This window comes from Vigna angularis, chromosome 5 (assembly GCF_016808095.1).
Source record: "Vigna angularis cultivar LongXiaoDou No.4 chromosome 5, ASM1680809v1, whole genome shotgun sequence".
Lineage (NCBI taxonomy): Eukaryota > Viridiplantae > Streptophyta > Magnoliopsida > Fabales > Fabaceae > Vigna > Vigna angularis.
In genome coordinates, this window is record NC_068974.1 from 26,043,090 (window position 1) to 26,055,172 (window position 12,083).

At 34.1% G+C, this 12,083-nt stretch overlaps 1 protein-coding gene across 1 annotated transcript; it reads left to right on the plus strand.

Annotated features, from left to right (window-relative positions):
- Positions 1 to 454: 454 nt before the first annotated feature.
- Positions 455 to 7,383, plus strand: LOC108338959 (protein mak16). The gene is made up of 9 exons (XM_052877645.1): positions 455 to 751; positions 869 to 978; positions 1,548 to 1,666; positions 1,760 to 1,857; positions 4,365 to 4,452; positions 4,554 to 4,691; positions 4,816 to 4,909; positions 5,780 to 5,928; positions 7,012 to 7,383. The coding sequence occupies exons 1-9, from the start codon at positions 690 to 692 to the stop codon at positions 7,054 to 7,056; spliced, it is 903 nt and encodes a 300-aa protein (XP_052733605.1). The 5' UTR covers positions 455 to 689; the 3' UTR covers positions 7,057 to 7,383.
- The last annotated feature ends 4,700 nt before the right edge of the window (positions 7,384 to 12,083 follow it).

The window sequence follows — 12,083 nt, forward strand, 5'->3', positions numbered from 1 at the left end:
TTCATTGCGTAGTTGTAATATTTTTATGGGCAATAGGTAATTCAACATCACACATATTTATATCAATTATTGTTTTTTAAATTTAACTAATAATGTTTTTTTCATATTCAAATTTATTATTTTCTATATTTTTTGAACTTAATTAAATTTTAATATTTTTTAAATAAAATAAATTTGATTTCTTATGTTAAATTGACAATAAGAACCTTTAGAATCTTGTGTTGAAATCTCAAAAATATTATATACCAAACCTTTTAAAATGATATCAAATTTTAAAATTGAAATATGTCAATATCAAAACAAATAACTGTGAAAGATGTCCTAAACTTGAACATAACAATTAAAATTAAAATGAATTATATAATTAAATATTTTGATCAATTTATTATTTTAATTTTTTTTATGATTATATATATATATATATATATATATATATATTTAAAATTAATAGGTCAATCTCCTTTTTTTTTTTTGTATTAAAAACCTCAAATAAAACCCTCAAGTAAAACCTACTCCCATCCAAGCATTCGCAGACGACAGTGTTTCAACGGAGGCCACTGCCGATCTCTCGTAAAGAAAGCCTTCCCTTCGTAGTTCACAGCGGCGTCTCCAGTACTCTCACTCCGCAGTAAAACGACGACCGTCGCACCGTGAAACAACACCGCCGAAGCTGAACCCTAAAACTTACGATGCAGCACGACGAGGTCATATGGCAAGTTATCAGGCACAACCATTGCAGTTATTTGGCCAAGTAAGCAGTTCCCTAACTTTTTGATTTCGATTTTCCTTTAGTCTCTCTTCCGATTTATGATTTTGTTTTATTGATAATGCTCTGACAAGATAATCGTTCACTTTTTTTTCCTGGTAGAATTACGACGGGGAATTTCTGTAGAAACCCTTACAACGTAACTGGGGTCTGTAACAGAAGTTCGTGCCCTTTGGCTAATAGTCGATATGCCACTATTCGAGAAGATAATGGTACTTTTGCTTACAAACACTTTTTTTTTTGCCTTTTTGGAGATAGGTTTTGTTTTGGCTGGAATTGATGCTTTGTACTATGTAGTAGTGCTGGTTACGACGCTTATGTTATCATTTTGGTGGAATTATAAATTTGGTATAACCTATTTGGATAAATTTCTCGATTTTACAGAAGGTAATATTAACTTGTATACTTCGACTTATGGGGAAGTTAGATAGGAGAGCTTTTATAGAAGTTGTAGTGTGTTCAATGTTGATTTTTTATTTATTTATTTAAGTTTATAGAAGTACTCGTTGAGAAGTTTATCCAAACATTTCTGTAGTTTAATAAGCTTCACTGCAAAACTTATTGAAATTTGTTGGAAAGAGTTTATGCCAGCCACTTTCATAATTTTGACCAGATAGCTTCAACTTTCTGCATAACTTCTGAAGATAAATTTAAATGAGCTCATATATGCTCTTCCGAACGCCCCTAAATTGTTATCTTCACGAGTGACAAATGCAAAAAATAAATGGGTAATTGAAGACAAAATATTTGTAGAATCATAAATTTGCATTGGGTGTTGCAGGAGTGTTTTATCTTTACATGAAAACTATAGAACGGGCTCACATGCCGAAAGATTTGTGGGAAAGAGTAAAGCTGCCTAGGAATTATGAGAAGGCACTTGAAGTCATAGACAAACAACTGGTACTGTTGATATATGCAGTCTTTGGCATATTTAAGTATTCAACATTTTACTGGTTAGTTATTGTCAAGTTAAATGTGTTTCTGCATTGGCAGATGTATTGGCCCAAGCTTCTTATACACAAGATAAAGCAACGACTGACTAAAATGACCCAAATGAGGATACGTATGAGGAAACTTGCCTTGAAGACGAGGTTCGAAATCATATTCTCATATTCAGTTTGTTTTATCTTATCATGTTTACCAATGCCTAATTCTTATGCAAGTAGCTTGTAGTCTAGATGCTCTAATTTTTGTATCATTTGAATAACCCGTCTGATAAAGGCAATTTTGCATGTGTGAAGGAAAATTATTTTTCTGTGAATGAATGAGATTGTCACATGGAGTAAAACCTCAATACCCTTCCATATTTCATCTGATTTTCATTGAATGGTTACTGATTATATTGGTTTTGGGCTAAATTTGGTTGAAATAAAAGAAGCCAGACTAGCAAAGTAAAAATTGGGCTACTAGTACTATTATCATCATGCTTAATTCTGTTGCTGAAAATTCATTTTGGGTAAAGTAACACGTTATATTGCTTCAGCTTAGGGAAAAAATTGGATCCCCACTTGTAGATTTAATTTTACTCCTCACTCTTAATTTTTTACCCAATTTTTTGAATTTTTGTGTTTGTTACATACCCGAGTATGGGACGTAACTACAACGCTCACTCACACACTCTCTCAGACAAGGAACAATATAAAATAGCTGAATAAACCTCTTTTATTAAATGGAAACAACTGAATCAAAGAAAACAAACAATAACTGGGAGCAGGATCTCCGTCAGTTACATCAGAGCATAACCTCTCTTACAAAACTCACAAATCAAAGACATGCCTGTAACCTTAGGCTTCCCCTTTATTTATACTAATTAATTCCCTCCCAAAAAGTATTGAATAATAGAAAATAATCCTATTTATTATAATTATCTGATACGAATATCTTTAGCCTTATTTACTATATTTAACTTATATTGAATAATAGAAAATAACTCTATTTATTATAATTATCTGATACGAATATCTTTAGCTTTATTTACTATATTTAACTTATACGTAATAATATACTGATATATGGCTTTATTACTTTGAATATCTTTGTTGAATATCTTCTCTGAATCTCTCTCTTGTTACTTTAATTAGTTTCCCGCCCATCCTAACTGCTGTGGCAGTCACAGCAGTTAGGATGCTTCCTCGCTGCTTCCAACTGTTCGGCCAGCTTGCTCCCTATTGTTCACTGTTTGGTCAGATCTCTCTCCACCTTCTACCATCTGGCCAGCTTGCTGTTGTTAACCGTTCGGTCATCTTGCTCCCCCCTTTCTACCGTTCGGCCCCTGTCCTCTACCGTTTGGTCCCCTTCTCTTTCTCTCCTATACCTCCTTCTCTCATATACTTGCCCGCCCCTAACAGTGTTTTTGGTAGTTTGGCATCTAGTTGCATTCCAAACTTCTTCAATATGCATTCCTTGGATAAGTTTGTGCCAGAGGGGCAGCTTATTTGCTTATGATTGATTTCTATTGGCCAGGTTTTCCCTTTTCTTTCTACCTCCTTTATATTTGTCTAATTAGGAAAGACTATAAGAAATCATGTTACAAGAAGGAAACACGGATGTTTGTATTATTTTGTTAATGAAAGCATAATCAAGAAGGATAAAAATCCCATTGCCCAGAGCTACACTCCTCTGGAGCAACACAAGCTGTTCCTTCCTTTTTTTTACCAGAATTCATCCTTTTTCTTAACTAATAGCAAAACCGAATACAAATAGGACTTCCATTCACCCAAATGTTCTTCTCTCTCCCGTAACTGCTCTGCCCCTAAGTCATACCACCTCAGCCATCCGATTCTTCTTTCTCACATACACTTTTCCACACCTTGTCTTACTACTTTTATGGGCTAGTGGTTTCATGTAGCCCACTCATTTTCTGGGCCTCATCATCATTTACTTGTATATTGTAATGCATCAACCAAATATTGTTTACCTGGTCACACTACATATATATGTGTGTATACATATATATATATATATATGTATGTATGTATGTATGTATGTATATGTATGTATACAGAGGGAGAGGGAGAAATTGGTGTCATGTGATTTGTTTTTTGTATTGAACCATTTTGAGTGTTTAGTAATAATTTATTTCTGTTGTCCAGGTTTTTCCTTCTCTGTCTTTTTCCCGTACCATATTTGTTTAATTAGCAAACACTATTATGAAATCATTTACTTGTATATTGTAATGCACCAACCAATGCATGTTTATGTAGAAATGATGGTCTCGTGGGATTTGTTTTTTGTATTGAACCATTTTGAGCATTTAGTAATAATTTGTTCTATATTTGTGTTGCAACCCTAGGCTCTAAGTTTTCTACAACATCATTATTAGTTAATTAATTTTAATCCCATTATTTTAGTATAAATTCCTTTTTCCAGAACTTATTGGAGTTAATTCTGAATGCTGTGACTTAATAGGTATTCTTCCTGTCTGTTTTTATACGCATTTATGTATCTATGCATTATTTTGAATATGATTTTATGTTTAAGGTGAGGTCATACATTTTGTGTTCTATCTTTTATCTATGATTCTATTTTTTAAACTGATGTTGCAATTAATTGTTATGAGCAGTTTATCATATTATTTATAGTGGTTGCTGTTTTGCAGGGAGAAAATAATGACGACTCCAAGGAAACAGATAAAGAGAGAGGCTCGAAGAGAAGAGAAGGCTGAAAAAGCAGCTTTGTTGGAAAAGGTTATTGTCAATCCTAATGTTACCCATACAACCCATACACATTAAATTGTATGTTTTTTCACTTTTCACTTTACTCATTGGTGCTTTTCAATATTATTTAGTCTATTGAAAAAGAGCTATTGGAACGCCTTCAAAAAGGTGTTTATCAACAAAGTGATATATATAATTATCCTCTTGAAGAGTACAATAAAGTTCTTGATATGGAGAATCTTCAACCTGTTGAGGAAGAGGATGAAGAGGTATGTATCCACTAACCCATTTTTTTGTCTGTTATCATGTTTCATTTAAAACTTATTTGGAATTTACCTTTTTAAACGAGTTTAATCTTTTCGATCTGTTTATTTTTTGTTTTGGAATGGACAGGAGCTAGAGGTAGAATATATAGAAGGATATGATGAACTTGAAGAGGAAGAAGATATGGAGGATTTTGGTGGTTTTGCTACTCACAAGTCACAGGGTAATTATGATGTTGGTTAAAATGGTCAAATTTAGTTTAGAAGCTTTGGAACATGCATTGAGTATTTTTCATTTGTTGAAATGTATATGGATGTCATTTTTTTATTTGTGACGAAATAGTGAATTGTGTTCCCATTTTTATTTTAAATAATTGGTCTCTCGACAAGAAATTTGCTTTTGCCTGATCGATGCCCAAATTCAGGGTTAAGTTTCAGATTGGAATTTTGTTTGCTGCATAATTTCTATAATAAATTTTCATGTCTTCATTTCTTCAAGATTTGATGCAGTAATAAGATCTTCCAATTCTTTTTCATTTTGAATCATGAACTTATTGTAATTATGATGATGATAAAAGGGAAAAAGTAATTTAAACTGTATAATTGGTCTCTCGACAAGAAATTTGCTTTTGCCTGATTGAAGCCCAAATTCAGGGTTAAGTTTCAGATTGGAATTTTGTTTGCTGCATAATTTCTATAATAAATTTTCATGTCTTCATTTCTTCAAGATTTGATGCAGTAATAAGATCTTCCAGTTCTTTTTCATTTTGAATCACGAACTTATTGTAATTATGATGATGATAAAAGGGAAAAAGTAATTTAAACTGTATAGTGATTACAATCACGTCTTCACAAATGATAGCCCCTCAAATAGAAGAAATACAATAAACAGTCACATATAAAACTGGTTTCTGCTTAGGTAGAACTTGAAATGCTCATTTGTGTGAGGTGCTTATATTGTGTGTTGATTATTTCATTATTTGTTGCGTATGAGAGCCTCTCATATTGAGAAGAAATCTGTGTTCGTGAATTTGGAAAAAGTTCCAAACATACACATTAGAAAAGCAAAAGCATGATAAAGTGTACTTATGCAGCTGGAAGCTCTGATGAAGAGGATGATGAAGAGGAAGATGATGAAGCAGTTGATCAGAGTAGAGCAAAAAGGAAAATGATTTTAGCTTCAAAGAAACTTGAGAAGAATGGCCTTGATTCTAAATCAAAGAAGACAAGGGTCCTTGTTGAGGTAATTATACAACGTTTCCTTTGAAAATATTATCGGCACCTCAAATGCTATTTGATAGTAATATCTGAACATCTTAACTTAAAGGAACTTTTGCGTATAATAATTTCAATATTGTTTTCAAATAAACGATGCCAGACTGTAATTTCTTGACTCAGAACTTTCAAGATAGATTGTTAGAAAGTGGAAACCTTTTTGTTCTTCTAAAGCTGAAAATAGAGCCAATGCCACTTTATTTTTGAAAGTTAGTTATTAACAAGCTAATCCAATGTTTACTTCAATAATGTTATACATGCATGTCTAATCCACGTGATGAGTATTTCTGACAATAATGTGAATAAAATCCTTGTAGATAATTTCCCTTCTTGCTTGATATTACCTAGTTTTTGCTGTGTTTGGTTTGCCAAAGCTACATTCTGAAACGTGTTGTTAATATGCATTTGTGTTTATAGAATAAGGCACCAATTAGCTTCATTCCATCTTCAATTTTAAAAGTAACGTTTAGAAAGCAAAAACAATGCTAAAGTGAACTTGATATTACCTAGTTTTTGTTGTGTTTGGTTTGCCAAAGCTACATTCTGACACGTGTTGTTAATATGCATTTGTGTTTATAGAATAAGGCACTAATTAACTTCATTCCATCTTCAATTTTAAAAATAACGTTTAGAAAGCAAAAAGAATGATGAAGTGAACTGTATGAGTGCTAAACAGTGCCGAATTCAATGCCATTGCATATTATAGTGGATTTCTTCTCTGTTGACGTTAATTGAGTTTTATTAAAAAGTGAACTTCAACTCAAATTTAACAACTTCACAAAACCTTGTAACGTGAGGTTTGTACATACTTATTTATAGACTATAATTTGATCATATTTAAAGTCAATGTAAGATCTTCAACATACTTTCTCACATTGAGAATTGGATATCTCAAGTGTGTGGCCTAATAATCTTTACTAAGATAGACTTTTATTTCACTTTAGAAATACTATGACCCTAAATTAATTTTATAAAATCGATATACTATAATTTAACCGTATTTAGTTTTTGGTTCAAAATCTGATATTGCAACCATGATTTTTGTTGTCAGGTTGAGCAAGAGGATGGTGATGAAAGACAGAGGGTGGTACAGTAGTTGCATTTGCTGTTTTTACGGATAGAAGAAAACTGCTAAAGCAAAAACGGAATTTTGATTAGAGTCTTCTAATTTTGTTCTTATCCATTTAAAACTTATATATACTTTCCATTTCTCTTTTGAATTTATTTAATGTTCTGAAGGAGTTCTGGCAAATGCCATAAAGTGTATCTAGGGTAGTTTTATAGCGACGGAGCATCTCATCCCTGCATTTAATCGGGCATTAACAATGACTGATCCTTTTCTTGTGTCACTCTGCTCAGCAAGGTTTTGGAGACCTTTGTAAGTTTAGAGTAAGTTAAGCAATTTTGTTACTTTTTTCTGAAACTGATTTTCACTTGCAGTTGGTTGCTTTACTGACACCTCACATTACAAAATAGGCTTTGGGACTGTGGGGGGATCAAACAATTATTAGCTTGTGTAAAATTTGAAGTGTTAAAATGTTACAGTGGGATGTGATGTGTGCTGCAACGGATTACAAAAATCCCTTGGATGATATCATCTGAGTATGAAACAGTGCTGGTTTTTGGAATTTTATGTTTTTATTATGATTTTGTTTTTTTAAAGATATTTCGGTATGTCAAGAAAGTGTAGATGCTAAGAAATAGGACCACAAGTTGGCTGGTAGAAAATAATTCATAAAACTCTCGAACAATTTTCATGTAAATAGGTGAGTTTATTTTTTTAATATTTTTTATTTTTTTTATGTAAAATCAATGCAAATAAACCAATCTAACTGAAGACATTTGAATTAAATCAATCTAACTGAAGGGGGGAGCGCTGTACTTCGTTAAATGCATGAACTTAGGTCAAAGATGACCAATGGGTTAACAATCTCAACACTCCATATCACCAAAATTAAGTTTCATGTAATAATTGATAAGTTTATTAATAATTCTACATTCATTTCAGAAGAGCAAGTCTAAATAAAATATAAGGAAATAGTAATAATAGATAGAACCCAAGAACGGCCAAAGATAATTGATTTATTATTTTGATTTACAAAACTTCTTTCATTCACTTTCTCTGTAGAAAAACAAAATTAAGACATGAATGACAGTATGGTCATTACAAATATTGTCCATAATCATCATCAATGTTAGAATGGTAAGCAATTGCAGAAATATCAATATGAATAGGAGTTTCAATGAGTATTAAAAGGTGCATTACGAATGTTATCAGGATCATTAATAATCAGTAGAATTATGTCATGTGAATAAAAATCTGTACCTGCAATAAGAACTTGATGTATGACAATTAATCTCAACACATAGAACACACGTCAGAACCATAACCATAAGTGCATGTTGAATAAGTTTCCGAAAATTGTGATAAATCAAAATCTAAATCTATGCGATTTTTAGATTGCTCTATCTCTTCTTTAAGCTCCTCTTCTTTTAATACAAACTCCACTACATCTTGGAACACATGCTTTTTTTCGTCATCTTCTACTAATACAAGCTCTTCAACTCTTTCATTTACACCATACAACATGATAATTACATTGCTTGGAGGATCAACAATTTTATGCACATTACTAGCCCACTGACTAATCTGACTCTTAAGTATTACGAGGCTAGCCTTTATATTTTGTTGGAATCTCAAAAACTCCTCTAAAGAGGGCTCTTCAAAATTAGGAGTGATAACATTGTTTAATGGTTTAACTTGGTCACATTCATCATAAAAGCACTACTCAACATCTGGTTATAATGATTGTTCAAAATATGGATCGTTATGATACTCTAAGGCTTTACTTCCAAAATCTGTCAAATCAATCAAATCCTACACTAATTCTCACAAATTTTACTTCCAAATCCACTCTCACTTACCTCCAAATCCATTCAAATAAACAATAAAATGGTTGATGGAAATCCTCTACGAGTAGTGAGCATATGATGACAACTTGAAAGAGGGCAGCCTATTCATGATGCTCCTCAACTGCCCCATTATGCACTTGTGATAATTGATGAAGTTCGAGATCTCTATGCTCAAGTTCTTATGCCAACTTCATAAATCTAAGTTATGGGGAGGCCTTAGGCACTTTTATAGCTTAGCCTTTATCATTGATCATTCTTAGCATTTTTATCTTACATTTTATAAATAAATGATCCATACCTTTGAAAATATTTATTTCAGTTCTCCCGTACCGAGAAGAAGGTCATGCGTCAACCTGTTATCCATGAAGATGATGACATGGCAAAAGCAAATGATGATCCTATTAGAAAGGTCAAGACAAAATTAAACAGGTTAAATAGAGGATCAGTAAAACTAGGGAGTTAGGAGTACTTGGCCTCCAATGTCATGTCCTATGGTACATTAGTCTAAATGATACATTAAAGGTCATTTTGGAAGATAAGATGTGGAATATTTCAATCATAAAACTATTGTGCATGTAAGATTTGTCATTGTCTTCTATATTTAAATCTTGGAATTGCTATTTTTTAGTTTATACTTAACTATCTCGTTATAGGTACTTAGACACAGTCATTGTGGACCAAGGTCGGGCTTCCATTTATGGATTTATTGAACCATAAACCATTCAATATTCTAGAAACACATTTGAGCACAAACAAACTTATTTACAAACATGGATATTTGAGTCAAAAAGAGAGATGCATCTTGTGCCCTACATTGATTTGTATGTTACTAAATGTAATATTTTATGAAGGCAAATTCTTCGACTAAATATTTGGGATTCATGTAGGGCATATTAGCAAATAATAAACATCATTCCAAGACAAGTCTTCGACCTCAACCATTCGGCCATTCAGCCTCAGGTGCCAAATTTGGCATCCAGCATCCGGCCATGCAGCCTCAACAGCTCGACCATTCGGCCTCTAGGTACTTAGCCAAAATTTTCCATCAAATACCCGGTCCTTCGGCCTCACCGTAGGTCGGCGACTACGGATCTTCACCAAAGGAAATCCCGGCCGGCCTCACCGTAGGTCGGCGACTGCGGATCTTCACCAAAGGGAATCCCAGCCAGCCTCACCGTAGGTTGGCGACTGTGGATCTTCACCAAAGGAAATTTCGGCCGGCGTCACCGTAGGTCGGTGACTAATCGAAAGATCAATAGCGTATCCAGCTCAACTGACAAAGGCAATACCCATTTTTCCAATCACCCATCGTGATCAACGAACAGAGAGGACAAAAACAAAAACAATCAGAGAACCCGTCTTTATCAGGAGTAGCATGTGCAGAACCCCTTCGCATAATTAAATCCATGCCCGGGCTTGGGGGGCTGGTGTACCGTACGGTCTCCTTGGCACTACCAGGCCGACCATCCAGGGCGATCATCCAGGCCAATTACTAGGCTGATCATCCAGGCCGACCATCTAGGCCAACCACCAGGCCGACTGTCCAGGGCGATCATCCAGGCCGACCATCCTAGCCGATCATCCTGGCCAACCACCAGGCCGACCACATGGTTAAATTATAAACGATAATGACTCATTAAGCCTCTAATAAAGGTTAAGGTGTGATTGGGCTGTCATTAGGCCGACGAAAGGTAAAAGCCCATCACAACTAGTATAAATAAAGGTCTCAAGTATGACTTTAACCACGATGCATAATACACACGCATTATTTGATGTGTTGACCACTCGGTCATTTTACTGACTTGAGCGTCAGAGTGTCTTTAACATGTACCCGCCCATTCGGCTTGGAGAAGGAGGTGGGAGAACGAACAACTTGGAGTGCGAGGACAACTAGGGAGCCCGTCCGCCCGTTTGGAGAAAAGCCCGTCCGGTCTTAGTGAGAACGAGTGACGTCCGCCCGCTTAGAGCAAAGCCCGTCCGATCTTCAACCTGAAGCGCTTCAAACAGAGTCCATCCGTCCGGTCTTCAACGTCCATCAAATCTTAAGTACAACCGGTAGTGTTTTAGCTGGGACCTCCATACCCTACCGAAACAGATATTTTAATCTTTCACTAGTGATATAGTTTAGTAAGTAAAAAGTCTATTAGTGAGATAATATAGTTCGATGTTTAAGTATTGAGTGTATGATTCTAGTATTTTATTCAGTCTATTATTTTACCAGAGTATGTATAGATATTTTATTAAGTCAGAATACAGTATATGATTTGTCTGCAGTGCAAATACTCATTATTTTCTAATGAAAACGTAATCCCTTTCTTTCCTCTCTTCCATGATGAAAGTTGTCTTCCCCCACCTCCACCCACCACTACATCTGCCGTTCCTTTCTTTTCAGCTTAGCAACTTTATGTTTTGACTTCCAACCAAACTTATCTCCAAATAATCAAATGATACAAATATGCACAGAACTTGGATGTAGGTTACCGAGACATTAGACATGAATTTAGGAAATTGATTCTTTCTTTTGATTGAAAACGTCCAAACATAGGGCTGGTAGCTTCTCTCACTCTTACCCTACCTTGTAGTAAATCTTTGTTGTTTTCTGCTGTCATAAAATATTTCAACCATTGCATATGCTGTTTCATTATTAATTCTTTAGTAAGAAAGACTGCAGCATGTCATTTCTTTTGGTCTGTCAAAAATCAGAGAATATCTGATCGTGATGAGGAGACATCACGGGAGTATATGATGTAAATAAACATTCCAAAGGATCCTTGTGAGTTTAAACCATTTTAAATGACATTTAATTAATTCTGTTGTCTCTTTAAGTTATCCTCGGAACAAGCTACATCTTTTGTTTAATTATTGAAAACCAGTCATTCTTGAAAAGATTATGGGTACTTAGTTTATTTTTTAATTTCATATAAGTTAAACAAAGTGAGATAATTTTGTTATAAAACCAATTTTTACTGATACTGGACTTTATTTCATGCAGAGTCAAATTCCTTATGTTGATTGCTGCACCTTGTTTATTTCTAAAATTTTTGGAACACTTTGCTATCCTCTCTAAGTTGTTCATCCAATCATTCCAAATGGTGTATATTTTCTTTATTAGTTTTTTACTGCACCAGTTAGCTTTCTTCCTTTCTTTTCCCAACGTTGCAGCCTTAGTTTTTGCTGCTGTCAGAAGCTTGTTTTGGCCGTGTATGTAAT

Bases quoted from the DNA above. Each gene is read 5' to 3' on its own strand.
- LOC108338959 (XM_052877645.1), top strand. From the start codon at position 690: ATGCAGCACGACGAGGTCATATGGCAAGTTATCAGGCACAACCATTGC. The intron at 979-1,547 runs GTACTTTTGCTT...TGGGTGTTGCAG, and splicing joins CACTATTCGAGAAGATAATG to GAGTGTTTTATCTTTACATG. The intron at 1,858-4,364 runs GTTCGAAATCAT...GCTGTTTTGCAG, and splicing joins AAACTTGCCTTGAAGACGAG to GGAGAAAATAATGACGACTC.